This window comes from Pezoporus flaviventris, unplaced genomic scaffold (assembly GCF_033815535.1).
Source record: "Pezoporus flaviventris isolate CSIRO_AGI_PZ_B2104156 unplaced genomic scaffold, CSIRO_AGI_Pfla_v1 ptg000007l, whole genome shotgun sequence".
Lineage (NCBI taxonomy): Eukaryota > Metazoa > Chordata > Aves > Psittaciformes > Psittacidae > Pezoporus > Pezoporus flaviventris.
In genome coordinates, this window is record NW_026892555.1 from 92290944 (window position 1) to 92311052 (window position 20109).

General features: G+C 36.3%; 1 protein-coding gene across 4 annotated transcripts in view; it reads left to right on the plus strand.

Moving 5' to 3' along the window:
* RANBP9 (RAN binding protein 9) overlaps positions 1 to 20109 on the plus strand; it is a 40069-nt gene that overhangs the window by 11519 nt on the left and 8441 nt on the right. For all 4 annotated transcript variants that reach the window (XM_061449545.1, XM_061449544.1, XM_061449543.1 and 1 more), the window contains exons 3-9: positions 8710 to 8762; positions 10572 to 10739; positions 13552 to 13574; positions 15637 to 15821; positions 16615 to 16727; positions 18037 to 18145; positions 19650 to 19840. In XM_061449545.1, coding sequence (XP_061305529.1) covers positions 8710 to 8762; positions 10572 to 10739; positions 13552 to 13574; positions 15637 to 15821; positions 16615 to 16727; positions 18037 to 18145; positions 19650 to 19840 — 842 coding nt within the window. The remainder of the gene's footprint in view (positions 1 to 8709; positions 8763 to 10571; positions 10740 to 13551; positions 13575 to 15636; positions 15822 to 16614; positions 16728 to 18036; positions 18146 to 19649; positions 19841 to 20109) is intronic.

Genomic DNA, 20109 nt, shown 5'->3' on the forward strand with positions numbered 1-20109 from the left:
ATAATAACATTAATTTCACAGATATTCATGATGGTCAGCTTCTAGGCATTATGGACACAATAAAGTATGAAAGCAGGCTTACTAGGAAGTAAGAAATGGGTGTGGAGGTTGGCATTGCAGAGCAGATAAAGAATGAAGTTGCTTTTTTGGTACTGCAGTGGGGAGTGTTAGGGCCATGCAGCAACTGATGATTACTAAAAGGGAAGTGAGAAGTAAGGTTAGGAAAAGTAATAAGGTGGAAATATCATTCAAACAAAAACTGTCTTGATATTTATACAGTGTTTGGCATGAAGAGTCCTGTGATTTTTTTTTTTTTTAATTTTAATGTGCTTCTGCAGTACAGAGAAGTGTAATAATTATCTTAAATATTTTTAATCTCTTGTTAAAAGTGCTAACCGGCTGTCATGTTGCTCTGTAAATATTTTCTGTTGTTCTTCAGTTTTCTTCCTGAATTTTATGTCTCCTTTTTCAGTCTGAGGACCTCTGTTTACATTCTTCTTTTGCCCTCTCTTTTGCTTTGTTTTGTTTGGCTTCATGTAGAACATTGTGGACAGTGATGTGAATGATTGGAGGTGGTGACAGTAGATGAGTAATGGGTGTAAGTATGGGGAACAGTACTAAGTTGATGATTATAATGCATGGTAGGAAAAAGAGTATTAACTGCAAGAAATTATAATCTGCATCCCTATTGAAATCTCCAGTTAATGTAAACGTAAACATATACATGTGTGTCAGTTAATGCAAAGTATTGCAGCAAGTACTGTAAAGAATTTTGATGTAGTTGGGGTAGCTAAACATAGTCTTAGCTTTAAATTAAACTTTTGGAAGCTCTTAGCCCTCAGTTGTGATTGATCTGTCAGAGAACTAGAATTAACATAAAGTAGTTTTTGTTCTGTAATTTCTTGATACGGTACTCAAGGGAGTAAGATAGATATGGCATTGCCTTTTGCACACCACTCTTATGTTTAGTTTCATCTGAATTTCTAGAATAGCAGCTAAATTAAACTACATCGTCAGTCTCAGAATGGGAATGAACAAGGGTCTGCCAAGTCATATGGTTCTTGTGATTTGAAGATACAAGCCTTAGTCTCTAAATCTGCCATAATACTGTACTGCCCCTTCACTTTCCAAAAATTACCACCATGGTGGCCATTCTCTTTTCCAGTCTTTCTGAAATCTGGATTTCAGTTTTCTCATGCTGCTTTTTACCGAGTTCAGTTTTGCTACTCTTTTACACGTTTGGGTCCTCTGGCTCTCTATAAAGTGGTAATGCATCTGCCTACAGCCCCACAGCTAATATCTTATTTCAGATACCAGTTAACATTTCTCTCACACAGCTAAAGATGCTTGCATGGTACTGTCATAGTTTGTATGTACTATAAGTCCTGTGGCTTTATGTTGCTCCTATGGGCATCCTTCATTAATGGTGAAGAGTTGTCTATAGTCTCTCTCAGTTGAGAATGAGCTTTGCTGTAACCTTAGGTTGTACTCTAGCATTTCACACTAGGTATAAACGTACTGTGGTTCCGCTCTCCAAGGGGCTGTCCTGAGGGTAACCACTGTCTGCCTGGCTTTCAGAAGCAAACTACTTTTCATTATTTTATATTATCAATAGCTTATGTGTGTATGATTTACTGAATGATCATTCATTTCTACATGAATTTCAGTCTTAGGCTTGTTGGTTTTGTAGTGAATCTCTTCGTTTCCAGTCAGGTCAGTGTTTTTTGAATGTTTGCAGTTCTTACTCTAAACCGTAGTTTGAAGACTTGGTGATTTGGCCATGAGAAGAAACAGCCTTTGAACGCTCACTGGGTTCACAACTCTTGTCCCATTTTGTGACTGTGTCAGCTTTATGGTAAACAGATGGGTAGCTCATTCTTCAAAAGTTTATTTGAAGAGTTTGTTTTCAGCTGGGTTCATTCCTCAGTATTGCTGTTTGTATCACTTCCTGAATAGCTATGGCAGCAAAAGAGAAGGGAGCAGAAATGAGCATCTGGAGAGTGGGAATGCTACTTCTGGTCAGAGTACCAGATTATGCCAACTTTATTTTAGTTTAAATACAGCCTTTTTTTTTTTTTTTTTTTTTTTAAATCTTTCACCAGGAGAGACCTTTTATCTGTGTTTTTTTTTTTCCCCAGGAAAAACAGCTTTTTGGGGAAATGCCTTTAACCTCATTGTCTACTAGCAATGGGCAAATGACAGTAATGCCATGTATATCTGGACAGTCTTCAGTGCTTTCACAAGAGTCGAGGAAGTTGTATTGTTAAAATGCAAAATCTTCTAAGCAGATGTGCTTCTTTTTTTTCCCAATGAAGAATGAAAACAAGAATTGGAAATTGTAAGCAGTCTAAAAGAAAAAATGAAAACTAGGTTTAGAAAAGCTTTAGTCTTTTAGCAGATAGCACTCAGCTTACACTTCTGTAAGCATGGTTGGTTAGTCTGTGGTGTGGTTGTACCAATTCAGATCTTCGTGGGTATACTTCATATTGCATGTACAAATTCTGCTAAATGTTCTGCATTAAAATAAAATGTTACTATAGAAATTCACATAAAGTAATCGGTATGCTTTTTGGTAAAGCAGTGTTAATAAGGCTTTAGATTATGGCTAGATTATAACTGGTTTTTAACACTAGCCATTCAGTCATCTGTTGTTTTGGCAGTATCTTTTAGTACATGTTGTATGTTAAGTGAGTGAAGAAAGAAAGAAGGAAGAATTACCCAAAACAAAAATACGGTGAGAATTAAGTTTGAGTTTTCATTATACCCGTACCTATGGTTTAGCCTGAGGTGTTTCAGTGTGTTTGAGTGATGTTTGTGAAATACAAATGCTTTGTTGTCTTTTAGAGCATGTATGTGTAACTGTTTAAACAGAAACCATACTTTGATTACGCAGTAAGTTGGCCTTTCCTTTAGCATCCAGTATACCCATTTTCTTGTTCACAACGCAAGCATAAAACAATAAAATAAAATACAGCTGCTGTTTTGATTGTATTTTTGTACACTACTAATGTAAAAATTTTGTGCAGTCTTAAGAGCTTTTTTTATAGTTATGTCTTCACTTCGTATCATTGATACGTCCTTATAATCACAGGCATTTGTTACAACATGCAAACTTTGCTCAGTCTGTGTTAACATATAAGTATGTCTTGCAGCATTATAAGCAGAGTACTTGTGTATAGAGTAGAATCTGATGAAGTCTGAAGTAGCTTTCTTGCATTAGTGTCTTCATTTGAATTGCAGCAGCTGCAAGAAGAGATTGGATCATGAATCAGCAAGTGTGTCTTTTCTTAAACTGTAGCAGTAATTCATTTTTTACCTGAGTGTACAAGACCAGACACTTGACAGAAATGAACAGCAGCTGCATGTGTTAGAGGATTGAGGTTTGTGTTTAACTGGTTAGAAATACATGGAACTGGAACAAGAAAGTTTTATTTCTTCATTAATGTTTTCTAGAACTGAAGATTTTTAATGTAAAAAGAAAGTCAAGAGAATGTATTTCATTTCTCAGTCCCTGCTTCTTGCAGAATGTGAAGTTATTTCTTTCTTATGAGGTTCATTCACATAGAAATAGTGTATAGATGATAGTCTTACTGCAGCCCAGACTTACATTATTGTCTGTGCAGTTAATTCTTCTCTGACAGTGTGGTCCCCAAAAAGTGCTTTAGGGAGAAGTCTCATAAGGTGAAATTATGCAATCTCAGAAAGTGAGGGGTGTCAGGAAATGAGAATCATTCTAGGAACATTACAGGAATCACAAGCAAAACATTACAGGGGTAATGGTTTTGAGCACTGTGCAAGATGACTGCCTGACTTCTTTTTTTTTTCTCCTCTCTGTGTAGAACTGGAATAATCTGAAACCTGGGTTTATCGTGTTCAAAATACTGTTTCCTTGGAAACATTCCATAAAATTAAACTTGTTTTCAGTTTGAAATGAAAGACTCAAACTGTCTGTGGCATATTTTGAAACATTTAAATAGAGATAAATTTACCAGCTCATTTCTTATTATGATTGTGCAGACAATAAGGATCTTGGATTAGCATATTGCTACAAAATTTTAATGTGGAGTAACTATATTAAAAATGAAATTCAGATAGCTTTTTAGAGTACTGTGTTTCTGACCTTGTAGAGTCAGTGAAGACAGTGTAAGAGAATTCTTCAGACTTCCTACGCCCTTGCAAGTCAGTTGTGCAAGCCATTTAGAAAATCATTTAGTGTCAAAATTCCTACAGATGTTGCAGTCTTTTCTACTTGTACACTTTTCTAAGATACAAACGTGAAAGTAAAACTGCACCTGTTATATAGCCTCCATTTTTTTTAATTTCAGCGTTAATTCTGCTTTTCTTAGTAGTCAGTGCATTTGAAACATTAGGATGTTTTCAGTGGCCTTATTTATGGGTGTAAACATGTGTTGGTGCTTGGACTTAGGCTCCTTACAGATATTACAGTAACTTAGGTTTTAACACCATATGGTTGAAGTTGCTTTCTTTAAATGGGTAGCATGTGGGTGATAAGATACCAGGTTGATTATTTACTTTCTTTATCGTCATCAGAAGAAGTTGGATTTTGATATAGCAGTTCTTCAGGTTATACTGTCGTTTGTAGAACATGTAGGCTCAGTGAGTCAGAAGGAATTTGACCCTTTGCAGGTAGGTTGCTTATGAAATCTTTATAGTAGGGAGGCTATTATCTTTTTTTCTTCATTGCTTGAAAGATTTGTTAACTCATTTTACTTGTCTTTACAAATACAGTATAGAATATTTGTTAGAGGGGTTTTTTTTGTTTGTTTTGTTTCGGTTTTGTGTTTTGTGTTTTTTTTTTAATTTGTTGGGTTTTTTTGTCTTTTAACTTGATAAATGGTTATTTAATACTTAATTTTATCTTTAACCACTGGTAAGCTTTCTGAGGCACCTGTGGTTTGGTATAGTTTTTGAGATTCTGTATTACTCTCGATGGAATGGGTGGGATCGGATATAATTAACCTGAATTCTGATTATTATCAACCTCCATATTGAAGGATCTTCTGTAGACTTTCAGTGGAGTAGCTGAAAGATCTAATGGAACAGTTTCAAATCAAAATCAGAATTGTGTATCTTTTATGAACTGCTGGGGTATTTTTCCTTGTGTTTTAGTGGTTTCGTTTTGTATCATCTCTTACTGCTACTTTTTCCTTTTATTTGGTTCTGTTTGGGTTTGTTTTCCTCACACTTGGTCTATTCAGACATCCAAATAGACACTTTAGCTTCAGCTGCTTCTTACACATTTCACTACCTAGGCTTTTGTGTCTGTGCTAGTGGGGAAAAAATAAGTATCACAGTGCCCGTATTTTTGACATTGACATTTCTTTTGCTTTGTGGCAGTAAGTGTTAATCTTCAGCAATTTTTAAACTCTAGTTTCACAGCATACCTAAAAATGTCTATATGACTTGAGGTTGTGAAATGTAAACTAGAAGATGTGCTAACACACTAAAATGGTGATCTGTATCTTTAATGAACTGGAATAAGAATAAATACAATTTGAAATGAATAATCAAGAGTATATCAGATGCTTTTGCTTTCTTGGTCCTAAGACCAATGTCGCTGCACTCTCTAATGGTTTTGAGCCACAGTCTCTTCAGTTTCTCTTAGGTTGATTTTATGAATTCCATTGGTGGTTTTACATGTTGTTTTTAATTTTCTGAGCTCCTATAAGACTTGGGCACATCAATAAATTGATGAGTAGCAACTGGTGGGACCAAAATGCTCAGGGAGATGGGCTTCTTAATATAAAGGGTCCCAAGCCACTTCCTTCCATTTGCTTAAATAGGTGATTGTCCTACCACAGCATCCAGGGCTGTTTATGGGTGGGGAGCTGAGTTGTAGGCACCGTCTACAGGTACAGAAGGAAGTGATGGGGGAGGCAACATCAGAACCACACCATTATTCACCCTCTCTGATCTTTGAAACCACACTGTGTCATTCCAGTTTAGGACGGTGCAGCACCAGGAGCGTGCTGCTTCCTAGTGTTGACACCTCTCTTTCCCCAGGGCTGCTGTTCCAGCATGACATAGTCTGTGTGGACCTGTTCTTCCTGCCTGTTGCTACCTCCTAGACCAAACCCATTCATGTGACAGGACAGCAGGAAGTACCTTGTGAACTGACAGAACAGTGTGGGCCTGCATTTCACCTGGTTACTAGCATGAATTTTTTTTTATCATGAACTAAGGGGGGAAAAGTTAAATGTATGGCTCTGACACTGCTCTGATTCCTAGACACATGATGCATGAACTTTAAGGTAGCAAACAGAAGGACAGTTTATGTGATTCCTCCCACTGAAGCAAGTCTTTTTGCAGGCAATGACTCTGGACCTAAATGTGGGTTAACCTTCTTTAAAAACCAAATAAAAAAGTATTTTAAAGCCTGTTGAGCTTACAGGTGCCAGGAAAAGGGAAAAAAAAAACCCAAACCCTTAAATGTAGTGGTCTGGCATAAATACAACTGCTGTTACGAATTTTAGAGCATCTAAAGTCTATCTGTCATAATACTGTTCCCCCCCCTCAATTTCTAGCATACTGTATCTAGTTGAACATGAGAGTTGCTATCCCTCAGCTATAACAAACAATAAATTAGCTTAACTGGTGAGCCTTTAATTTCACTCGCTTCCAAACCATGAATTGTAGGCATTCCTTTTTCCTTTTGAAAGATGTCTATAGTAAATGTGTTAATTATTTGAAATGTTTTAATCTAATTTTACTTGAGTTTCTATGAAGTCCAAGTCTCCTTGTTCCCAGCTGTATTAAATACAGTGGGTCTGTGTTTACAGTTGTTACTGAGTTGAAGAGGAGGCTCAGAAGATATATCTGGGAGAGAAAAAACAAGTGCTACCAAAATGTTACCTAAATGATGATTTTCTATCTAGCATTTTACATTTTTTGTATAACCTTAATCTTGTTTCTGTAAGAATACTGAAATGAAATAATTAACTCTTTTGGATAAAGGTGGTTTCTTTATATGACTGCCATTAGAAGGCTTTTTGCAGGTTTTGGAGTTCAACTTCCCTGAATTATTTTAGAAAATTACTTTCTTTAATAAATTATCCTTAACAGGAGACTTTCTGTCTTTACATGAGAATCCTTCATGCATCAAACTTCAGACAATGCTAAGAACAATTCTGCCATTATTAAAGACAAAATCAAGGGTTATTCACTTGTTGCTTTCATTTATAATTGTTTTGTTGAATCTGCTGCTGCAGTGGTGGCAGCAGCAGTAATGTAATTAGCAAAGCAGCAAAGACTAATCCTTTTGTTGCCCCTTTGCTTCAGCTTTTCAGTATCTCTAAATGAGATACTTTATATTGCCAGATACGTATAGTATCTGCTATATGGTTCCAAGGTTCCATTTCGTGCTGGTATGGTGAAGGGAAAGCAAGATTGTATCGTACATTAGGAATTATCAGAGGAGGGCTTTGTAAATATCAAACACAGAAGCAGATAAGGTAATTGTTAGGAGTGATCAATAGAAAGAGCAGAAAGTCCAGTACACAGTTAAGCATATGGCTTCTGAGATTTGCTGCTCAGTTTCGTTCTATGCGAAATGTGTTTAAAATAGCAGATTAACCAGTACTTCTTTGAAGAATAGTTGCTTAAAAATTGCATTATAAGAGATGGGAATACAAAGGTCTATTTCTTCAACTATTTTCCAGCTGGCATGGGTGATTATTTTTTTAATATATATACAGTTTATTATTTAATGACAGATTTATGGTAACTATTTTGAACTAGTGTCAGTAATTTTAATGTTTTGATAAACTAGGAAATATTAGGTGATTTTTACATGCTTGCTTTAGTCTCATGGGGGTTGGTTTAAGTTGTGCAGGGGGGGGGTGGTGAAAGCCTTAAAGCATTATACTGTTTCTCTTTTTGAGTTCTTGTCTTCCTGATCATGAAATTACTTTTGTTTATGAAACAGAAGCAAAATTGTTTCTACTAACTTCAAATAGTGTGATTTTGAGGTGGGGAGATGATTTTTTTTTTTTTTTTTAACCTTTCCAGTACTTGCTATCAAATTGACAACAATTATGCTGGATATGACTTTATTAAAACTACCTTTTGTAAGGCTGACTTTTGGACTTCATTGACCTAGCTGTAACTTGTTTAGATTTAAGATTATGGGTAAGTACAGTAAAATATTGTCCCTTGTTAGCTCTTCAACATGTTCCCAACAGTTAAGTAAATGTTAAGTAACATTGCTGGAAAATGTCTCTAGACGGCATTCTGCTCTATGATCCAGGGCTTTAATGGTTTAGTGTGATCTTTTTGTAAGTGCTATGCTAAGGGTGCATTTTGGTGCAGAAATAATGCAGCTCTGCATGTATTTTGTAAATTATATGTGTATGGCTTTATCCCTACTTTCAAAATAAGGCATGGGCTTTGATGTTTTTGTTCGTAGTTTATGGCTAATATCAGTGTTCTCCATTGATAACCCAAGATGCGTAAAAGAGAAGGAAGTTTTCATTGCTTCCTGCAAGGACAGAGTCTCTCTGTGTCAAACCATATATACTAGGAATTACTTTTCACTTTCTTTGCTGTTATGCCACTCAGCATATGAAATGACCCCTCAGCAGCTTTATTGGTATATAACTAATCAGCACAGTGTTTCTTAGCAATATCCCAATATATATACGTAGTTTTGTAAGAAAGAGATGCATTTCTTTTGTTCTTTCATTTTTCCAGTTACATGGGAATTGGGCTGTCAGCACAGGGTGTGAACATGAACAGACTACCAGGTATGTTCCAGTTTTCATTACATAAGTTACTTATGTTGGTTAATTGCAGTTCTTCTTTTAAATATGCTTGACTTTGATAGGAAGGTTCTGGTAAGCAGTAGTGTAGCATAACATCTCTGTTGTATCTGTCATCTGAATTACATACAGCTTGCAGCTAAAATAAAGTTTAGCTTTTACGGTATGTTTGCTCCTGTACTATTTCCCACAATTCTGTGTTAGTTTATAACATTATATAATATGTATTTATAACATTATGCAGATACTTTTTAGCAGACAAATTTTAAACACTGACTTGCACGGTCAGTGATGCTGTCTTGTTAACAGCTGTCTGCAGTACCTCTGTATAGCATTTACAGAAGCTGTGTGTATATGCTTTTTTTTCAGTCCATCTTCAAATGTGTAAGACAACCAGCCAACCCCCAACCTAAATAAACAAAAAAACAAACAAAGCACCAACAGATTTTTTTTTTGTTTTGTTCCTATTAGCCAAGTATAAAATCATGTTAAATTAACCTCAGAGTATCTGTATTCTCTTCCTTATGCATTGTTACTTTCTCACCCAGATTTTCTGGTAAAGATCCTTATGATGACAGTAGTTACACTGTGAGCCCAGTTAAGGGGGGATGAATTGCTAGTTTGTGACATTAACTTATTTTGAGTATGATTTAGGATGTATTGCAAGTAATTACCAGAGATACTGCTAATCAATGTAACTGCAGTAATTTGGGGTACTTAATTTACTGAGAGATGCTTACTGTGGTGCCTGCTGAAGCTACATACAGATTAAGGGCCTAATATGGAAATGACTTCCAAATTAACCTGTTAGGCAGAAGCTTGATAGAAGAGTTAACCTGCAACCTTTTAATCATTAAAAATGAGTTGTCAGGGTAACTTCTTATAGCCAGAAGGTGTGCGTGTATGTTTATGAAATTTGGCGATTTGTGTTAAAGATCATGCTTCATATTATTTTGAATAGGCATTTAATAGACCTGTTAGGAAGATTATATGGTGCCTGAAAGTTTATTGCTTTTCTATGTGTTCTTGTTTAGTATTGTTCTTGTTTAGAATTGCAGAGAATGTGGACAGGTATTTTCAAATGAGCTCAGACTAAAATTGCTTGTTGTGAATTTCACTGAGTAGTGTGACAATATGAAGCTTCTTAACTGGTTCTGCAGCTTCTTCACCTGCAATATTACCACCATATTTGCATACATAATGATTTGCTTGCTGGTTGTGACTTTAACCTGTATTGATAATTTTTTTTTTTCCTTTTAATTTTCAGGGCAGCAAAGCTTAGTTGACACTACAGTCTGGAGATTCTGCTATTATGCAGAGACTGCTTGCTGCTGAATAGTCATTGAGAATGATAAGGAGTAGAAATGTGATTCCCCAGAGATGCATGTTTGGATTTTAGCCAGGAAGAATTTGATTATGACATATGGTAGCAATAGTTCTGCAAGATGAAAGGGAGAACAGAATAATCTTCACTGTTTTACTGGGACATGTCAGATCTGCATATAGCTTTTCAAATTTCCACGTTGTAGCTGATTATATTTTTGATGTTGCCAATTTTGTGAAAGAGAAAAATGTTTAATCTGAATTTGCATTACCTGTTACCTACTACAAATGGAATTACCTTTTCAGCCATTTTGATAGAAGTTGTAATTTTTAAAAAAATTAAATAGATTTTTAAGATAAGAAATCTTAGAAAGCAGAAAGCTGAGCATAGTAATTAACTGTATTAACATAGCTTTTCCATTATTTCACAATAAAGGAAATTAATAAAATTGCAAATGCTTTGTTCTCTAGGTTGGGATAAACATTCATATGGTTACCATGGAGATGATGGACATTCATTCTGTTCCTCTGGAACTGGACAGCCCTATGGCCCAACGTTCACTACGGGTGATGTCATTGGTTGTTGTGTCAACCTTATCAATAATACCTGCTTCTACACAAAGAATGGACACAGCTTGGGTATGGAGAAACATTACCGTTAATGATAACACTGTGTCTGTAAGTCTTGTAAATCTGAGACTCTGTTCATGTCAGGAACAAAGTGCTTGAATAGTTCTTTTGATAGTCTTACATGATTTAAGTAAAGAATTGGGAAGAATAATTTCTTATGTGCCACTTGCAGTAACATTCCTTGTGAATTTGGAAGGATTTGTCATAATACCTCATTCCACCGGGCCTGCATTTGTGCACTCCATTACTAAATCCTCAAATAATACTTGATGCATACAAGGTAATACATAATAAGAGAATTGCAGAAATGGAGAATGGATATAGCTAAAACTCATTGCTGCTGTTTGAAGGACACTTAGCCTTCACTAAAACCTTACCTTGTATGGGTATTATTTTGAGCATATGTTGGAGAACAGTGTCTTTTGGATTCTCAGTCTGGAGTCAGGCATAGTTGGGCTAAAGCCATGAATTATGCAAGTTGTGCTAAAATTAAGTCTGTTAAATTCTTGTGGCAAATTTTAGTATTATGCAAGACTGAAAGAGAATTTTTGAGTTTGAAGACAGAAGGAGGGGGTACAGTTCTTTCGATGCAGTGTATATGTAATAATTCCATGACTTAGTGCAGTTTAGTGAACAAAGATACAGAGTGTAAAGAAAGAAGGGGAAAAAGATCTACCAGGCCCTGAGCAAAAAGATTTAACTTCAGAGTTTTCCTGCCTCTGCTCAGATCAGGGCTTAGGTGTCTCCAGAGGGCAATTCCAAGTAATTACTTCTGTGATTCTATCATAATTTAATGTTTCTTCTAAATTGAATGAGTGTATATACCTGCGCTTAATACACTGTGGCAGTGGTACACTTTAACCATGCACTGTGTAGTAGTGTCTTTTGGCCCTGATTCAGGGTATATGTTGAAATGGAAGACAATAGGTTCATGTTGTTGTTTACCCCAACTTTAACTGGATTAAAGCTGAACTTCCGTTTTGGAACTAGTAGCGGTGTACCCGCAGGTAGGTTGCATCAGATCATTGGTCAACTAAAAAGACAGTGGTTTTCTGACTACAGTTCTGGTCATATGCATGGAAGAGTGAAGAAGGGAGGAGCAGAAACCTTCTCTTCTAGTGGAAGTCTTAAAGCAGACTGAATTAGGCCAAATATGAAAAAGGTCACTCCAAGTGCTTAAAAATCTCTTTAGAGGAGAACAGAATGGCATAGATGAGGAGAGGCTAGTAAGATGTCATCTGTCATAGACAAGAGTTTGACAAACACTTTATGGATTTCAGAAGGAAACCTGGCAGCTGTTCTGCTGTGGTGGGCTTTGCTAGTTTGAATTTCTGGCAGAGGAAAATTGATTCTTAAGGGGAGAAAGAAATTGTTTAGGGGAGAAAATAAATTAGAATTTGTGGCTGTCTTGCAGAGTTGTTTCTGCTATTTGTCCAGAATTCTTGTATGATCGTGACTTGGAGGACATTTATGTTTCTTCTTCGGGCCGCAGATGCAGTCTTAGAGTATTGGAAATCTTTGGCTTAGCTTGGGATTTGACGCTACAAAACGGGCTAAGCAATTATTTACGCAAGTGTGAAGTTCTGGGTTAAAAAAAAATCCACCACCACCAACAAAAAAACCCTACAAACCTGGAAACTAAGCCCCTCCCCCAATACCTAGATGTCACTTAGTCATCAGTTATCGTTTATATGTCTTGCCTACTGCCATGGTTACTTTGGAAAAGGGCAAGTTGGATGTCAAAATGTGCCAAACAGGAACTTTATAAGAAGTTAGGGTGTGGACAGGTGATGAGTGACATGTTAGCTTTGAGATGTGATGGGAGGAAATGGATTCGGTTTATATTTTTTGTACCAAAGGCATGAGTAAGGAATCCAGATGCTCTTGATGTTTGCAATCTTGGTTAAGAATGGAGATGGAAAGAAGAGGTGGAATTTAGGACCAAAGGTTAAAAACTTTGGGTTTTTTTTTAATCTTAAATTTGAAAATTCAATAATACAAAATAAATAAGAGTTTGAAGGGATAAGTGGATTTCGGTCATTATGCACTTATGAAAAAATAAATTCAAAGAAATACTTGCAACAGTAAAGGAAATGCTGAAATACTATTATCATTTTTCTGCCAGAAGGAGATTTCCCGGTACTTACTTTTTAACTGAAAGCTCTCCCACTTCCTCCTCTAAAATTGCATGAAGTTCATGAAGTGTATAGAGGTCAGATTTTTCTCTAATCCTGAGACAGTAAAATCATTGCCTTGGTTTTAGTGGTAGATGGATGCTTGTAATAACACAACAAGATAATAAGCTACTCTATTTGAAAACCAAAATGCCATGGTGTGGATTAGAATGAAACATTTACCCTACTGGTTCGGAGTATTACTTGCTACTCATGTAAAGATCATATGTACTTGTGAAGAAAAGTAATAGCAAACAAGAAAAGACACCATTAAATCTTGCTGTTGCAGCATCAAGACATGCAAGTGAAGAAATATCTTCAGATATTCTTATTGTGCCTCTATTCTGTAGCCAGAATTTTCATACTTTCTAATCTGTGTATCTTCATGATGTTTGGTAAATCTTATGTCCTGTGTTGAAAAATTGAGGGCAAATTGAATACTTCTGGATGACAGCTACTTTTTGCCAATATTGCTCTGATTACTCAAGCACATCAGTTGTGCCTATGCATCACTGATGTCACTATCCTTAACTACTTATTTCCGAGATAGTTTGGGTGAGTTTTCTGAACATGTAATGATACACTTAAGAAAATGAGGCAAGAATCCAGACGTATGAAAATTCATCTTAATTTTCTCTTCATTACAGGCATCGCTTTCACAGATCTACCGGTAAGAGAAGTGCATTTTCAAACAGCTTTCCTTTGTATTAGAAACAAATGTTTCAGTTGTAACTTGTGTTTACCTTGTGTTTCTTGGAAGAACAGTGATAATCATCTTAACCATTTTAATATCATAAATTTTTCCTCACCATTTAAGTGGTGATTTGTTAACCAAAGCCAATTTTTTTTGTTTTTAAACTGATTTTCACAGGGGTTTTTCTTTTCAGGTTTTGACAGGCACTTCTAATGGAAGTGTAGCAGGAAATAATGCATGCAAGTAGTTGTTACGTACTTTGTTTGATATATACAGGCCTTACATACAAAGTGGAAGCTGTATTAAACACCAGCACGGTGCACGTGTGTGTTCAGCTGTGTATCATGCACAGAAAGGCTGGCTTAAGTAGCTCATGATGAGTAACACATGATAAGTAACACATGATGACTGTAACTCATCCTTGATAATCTAATTTTCAAAATCTTTCTCTAGACTGTTTACTCTGTCGGGTCAAACGTGTCAAAGTTTTGTTTTGTTGCTTTTTAAAGCAAGCTTGGGGATACCTGAAGTTGTCTGGCTTTTCAGTCAATTAAATTGTAATTTCCTTGAAGTTGTTAGAAATGTGTTCTGCATGCCACTGGTACCAGCAGCTGCTGCCCTTCTGATTGTTTGTTGTTGGATTTTTATCTTTTTTTTTTCATCCACTTAATTTCTCATTTAATCTGGTTAGGGTGAAGTGTGTGATCCATTTTCATCTGGCCAGTGACTCCCATTTGCTATGGCCTTAGGAGTCAAGGACAAATATTAAAGAAAAATTAAGTCAGTAACTCAGGACACCTCCCAGCTCCACCACAGGGTTGGGTGCTTTGTGTAGGAAGTCACTGCTGCTGTCCTGGACCTGTGTGATAACCAGCAGGGCTCCTTGATAGCACGTGGTACCAGCACAGGAAAACTGACACTGTAATCTGAAGTTTGAACCTAGACCCTTCCTCATTAGAATCAGTTGTTTTCATCTGATTAAAAGATCTGAGACCTGTGCTTTGTTGATTAGTCTGGACTAGGTAACACTGTGCGCAAGGTTTCTTAAAAAAGGGGTGGCAGGGAAGTGGCAGGATTTGGTTTGGGCGTGGTTTTTAACAACCAGACTAATTTCAAGGAGCTTCAGTGTTCCTACTGATCTGCATTGTTGGTAACTTGTTTATTGATAGCTTTAATTTATGTAGCATATAGTTCTGTAGATCAGCGTACCATTATACCATGCTGTTGTTGATTGCAGTGTAAATATGATGTAAGTGTATTTATAAATAAAAAACAGCAACAAACCCCACCCACCCAAAACCCCAACTGATTGCATTGCCATTGCTGAGGTGCTTAGGTGCATTTAAGAAAGTTATGTGAATCCCAGCAGGCAGATTTTAGAGTTTTCTCGTATTTGGCATATTTCAGATTTGCATGGAGACCTGATCTCTGGGCAAAAATTAAACTGAGGCAGCAATAAATGCTTTAAAGTCTTTTTGTAGATACAAGTCCAGGAATTCCTGAGAACTTCAATGCACTGTCACAGTTCTTTTTAGGCGCTACACTTGGACTTTGAGGCTAATGAGTTCTCTATCCTGTCAGTTCTTACCACTAAAATTCAGCGATGTTTTAAGTATTTCACCCCAAAAGGAAAATGGCCCACTTTGTAAGTTTAATTTTTGTTCTCTTTTTAAAAGAAAAAGCCTGGTCTTTAAAAGTAATTTAAAAATTGGTGTTGAGTGTCTTGTAAAATTGAAACCAGAAGTTGCAAACTTTAGCACAGTTTAAAAAGTTAATTTCCTGACTAGAAAAAGAATGGTCAGTCAGGCTCTTGTATTTCACAGTAAAAACAAAAAAGTAATTATGACTGCTGGGAATAAAATTAATCATTGTATTGACGGATTGGTCGAAGTTTCTTTAACTGCTGGATGGATGATCCAGAGGTACTTGCTGCATCCCACTACTGGTAGCAGTGGGGATATTATTATAGGGATGAAAAAAAAATGAAAGTGGGGCATTTAGAATAAGAGGAAAAAACTAATTAAAAAATTTCTTGCAGCCAAACTTGTACCCTACAGTAGGGCTTCAGACACCAGGAGAGGTTGTGGATGCTAATTTTGGACAGCACCCATTTGTATTTGATATTGAAGACTACATGCGAGAATGGAGAACCAAAATTCAAGCGCAGATTGACAGATTTCCAATAGGAGATCGAGAAGGAGAATGGCAAACAATGATTCAGAAGTAAGACTTTGAATATTGTTAATTTAAAAAAAAAAGAAGTTATTAATTGCATGATTCCAGAAATCTTTAAAGCATTGTAATTATTGTGCAAAAAAAGCACAGATAGTATTAAAACCTAGTACAAATGGTTTTCTTAACAGGTTGATAAACATTTATAAATTTGAGCATGGGGAAGAGTTCTCTGCATCATTAATAATTAAGAGTTCCTAATGATGAGCGTAAGCCTTCCATTCTGATTTGCCCTATCTCGTGTGCATTGGGGAGTTTAAAAAAATTGATGTGATTTTAATGGACGGTTTTAATACATTGGGCTCTGGAAATTTCCCTTTGTGTTCTCAGCCTTTGGCATGCCAGGTTAAGTTGTGGCTCGTTAGTGTCTCACTTGGAAATACGGTGGTGTGCCTTTGCATTTCTTATTTCTTCAGTGAAAGCAAGTAATTAGTGCGCAGATATTTAACTTCAGTGTATGTCATGAGCAAAAAAAGACAATTAGCAGGTACTGTTTTAATTGAGCCTGCTTTTGGGTGATGAATCATTTTAATTCAGAATTCACCATAATCAAATGATACATTGATTTTTTTAAAATGGTTTTTCTGTGCAGTGATTTGAAGAAGGTACAGGCCCTTCACTGAATTACTTTTGTGTGACTTGTACGGAAGTTTCCGAATTTCAAGTAGAATTATTTATTCAGTCACTTTTTTTAAGAAAAAAAGGTTTTTACATTCAAGCAGCTCTTGATCTCTGTACTTGTATGTAATGTGTGTTTCTGGGTTTTGTTTTTGTTTATTTTTAGAATGGTATCATCTTACTTAGTTCACCATGGATACTGTGCAACAGCAGAGGCATTCGCCAGATCCACAGACCAGACTGTGCTAGAAGAATTAGCTTCCATTAAAAATAGACAAAGTAAGGATGGAAAGCATGTTGCATCCTTTTTCACCTCCCTTAAACAAAAATTACCTAAAGCTTTCTCCTAAGCATCACTGTAGAATTTCCTTTCAGCACTACTACGTAGTACAGTTTTTTGCTGTAAAGTTACACACATATGAACATCTGGTTAAGAACAACTTCCACACTAACGCTTTGGAACTTGTTTGATGTAACAGAATGTGATAAATTACCTGTTGTCTTTCTCTTGAATGGAAAATTGTGATCTGTCTTAAACAAATGTGTGTAATGTCTCTAAAGGAGTGTTTGTGAGAGCTAATGGTCAGTCACAAGCAGGAATATAAAACAGCCTTGACAAACGTTTAGATTTTTATCTTAACTGAAAAGGGGTAGAGTTTAGAGAATGCTTTGTAAGTTAAACCAGATTTGAGTTTTCCTGCTTACAGATGTGAGGGGGAAGAGGACAAAGTGTACTAACAGCAATTCGGTTCTAACTTGCTGTGGCAGTGTTGTTTGGCAGCCTGATGAAACACTGCCTCCCCTGTTTGTTGAAATCCCTGCTGTACAACACAAGCATTTGTGTGACTGCATGACATACCACATGGGGAAACTGCTCTGGTTGAAAAATAACCCATTGCTTGGGCTGTTTTTCATTCTGGATCAGTTTCTCTGTTGGTGGATAGAGCTGTGAGGCTGTTCGCAGGTTGTGCTAAGTTACAGCAATATAAGCATCAACTAATGCAGGGACTGGTATGGAAAGGTTTAGTCAACTGCAACCTGACTGGAAGTGTGTGTTGTAGGTGAGAGACTAAATTTTGTTTTTCTTAGTCAAAATTGAACCTGTGGGAGTGGGACAAAGTTTGGATATTCTTGGGTGATGATAGTTCAGACTGTGTTTATTCGTAAAAGCATGAAAATGAGAAATAGCAGAAGAGTGTCTGCAATCTTAATTTAAGTGTGCAGTCTGACTACAAAGCAGATGTATGCTGGCAAAAAAAAAAATACTGAGTGCTCACCTAGATATATGTAGGCTGAGTGCAGTTCTTAAGTTCTCCTATCAAATATTTTGAGGAAGCATGATCTTTCTTTATGCTTTTTTTTTTTTAAGGAAAAAAACCTTGTTGATTGATGGTTGCAGTGTCTTTTAATTGTTATTTTACATGTATTAATCCATAGCTGTCCATTTAACTGATGTTGGTTTTGGTGAGCAGAGGTTCAGAAGTTGGTTTTGGCAGGATGAATGGAGAACCCATTGAAACAACATAACAGCTGTATCCAAGTTTACTAGAAAAAAATCCTAATCTCTTATTTGTTTTTTGGTGAACAGGAATTCAGAAATTGGTTTTAGCAGGAAGAATGGGAGAAGCCATTGAAACAACACAACAGTTGTATCCAAGTTTACTAGAAAGAAATCCTAATCTCTTATTTGCATTAAAGTGAGTCTTCAAATTATACAGATGTGTGTTTATAGATGGCACAGTACCTTCTGAGACAAGACAGTTACTCGTTTAAAGGTTTCACAGAAATTTAAACAAAGTTAAGCAGCATTTTTTAGAAAATGTGTATAGTTCACTTTTTTTTATGCTATATTATTTGCTACATGTTTAGGTTTTGTCATCAAGGTCCTGTTCTGCAGCATAATTCACATCTCGCTGTAGACTTACTTTCTAGAACTAAGCTTTGTAATTTTTAAAATCAATCTGCTACATGTTTAGGTTTTGTCATCAAGGTCCTGTTCTGCAGCATAATTCACATCTCGCTGTAGACTTACTTTCTAGAACTAAGCTTTGTAATTTTTAAAATCAATCAGTTTGGCCGTCATGTAAAACTTAAACTGCAAACTGATACAGTGTCATTTTGAAGAAGGTTAAGAGTCCTGTTGGCATAAGTTCATCTGTTCCTCCAAATGCGTAACTGACTTTAAAGACCAGTTTAAATGAGCTGTTTCACTCCGTGTCACTTTACTAGAAACCACTGGCTAATACTGCAGAAATTCCATAATCCCAGAGTTCTCTTGGCTTCCCAGGCATGCAATAGTCACCTTCATTCTGGCATTTTCACTTGCCAGCTGCGCTGATCCTCCAGAATTTTGAATCACATTGGTAGTGTTAAAGATTCCAGAAAAAAAATCTCTTATCTCTTATAAGAACAAAGCACTTCAATTTCAGTGTTAAGTAACTTGGAATGTGTTTGAAGTCTGTCACGCTTAAGAGCTGAACAGAATTCATGTGGTAGTACTGCAGACTTACCAAAGAATTCACAAAATGCGAACATTCTGATGAAAGACTTCACTCAAAACCATCAATTCTGTGTTAGATTTCTCTCAATCTGTCTATCTAAATTTGCCTGTTCTATTGAGGCTATCCAAGCCTAAAACATAAAGCAGCAGTCGTGAGCTTCCTTAAAGTCCATAGCAAAACCTCCTTATCTAAAATAAAATTGACAAAGAGCAACAGCCTCTAAAGGGAAGGTTTGTATTGTGAGCTTGCTTTTCAGACTGTTTTCTAGTGCAAGTGCTTAATGTTAAGAGTTATTCAAAGCTTACTGTTCCAGACAGTCAAAACTATATTCTCATTTACTTTGAGAGAAATGACAGACATGACAAGGTAATGACATAGCCTTCTCAAGAAATAACCTTGCCCCGCCAATAAAATGAAATAGTTAAGAAAATACAGTTCAGCTCTCTGAACTTTGAGGACTTACTGACAAAGTCTGTTCTTGACGGATAATATTCCTGCTCTCCTCCCTCACAGACTTTGTAGTTGTGTATTTTTGGCTGAATCCTCCAAAGCTTATTGATGACTGGGGTAACTGACATCCAGCATTTTGCTGAGTCAGACTTTTTGTGTATTTAACACTAAAATTAAATCATTGCTGTCACTGGTAAATTGAAATGTGTAAGTTGCTTTATTAGCTTAACTTTTTTTGCCTTTTGTTTAGGGTGCGCCAGTTCATAGAGATGGTGAATGGTACAGACAGTGAAGTGCGGTGTTTGGGAGGCCACAGTCCAAAATCTCAAGATAGTTACCCTGTTAGCCCACGATCATTCAGTAGTCCTAGCATGAGTCCCAGCCATGGAATGAATATTCACAATTTGGCAACAGGAAAAGGGAGCAGCACGCACTTTCCTGGTAAGTTAATGTGGGGAATATACCACACCATGGAGGTTTTGGGTTTTTTTACAATGAAGTGTTAGGAGAAGTCAACAGATACTCACAAGACTGACAATTTGTTTTACCTAAGAGTTGATACTGAATGCTTTGCATAAAATTATAGTTTTGTTATTAAAATAGGCATTTCTTAGTCACTGGGGAAATGGAAATTGTATAAATAGAAACGAATCTTTTTTGCATGTGCTCTTGGTTTTACTAATGGTTTGCAAAGTAAGTTGCCACTGGCT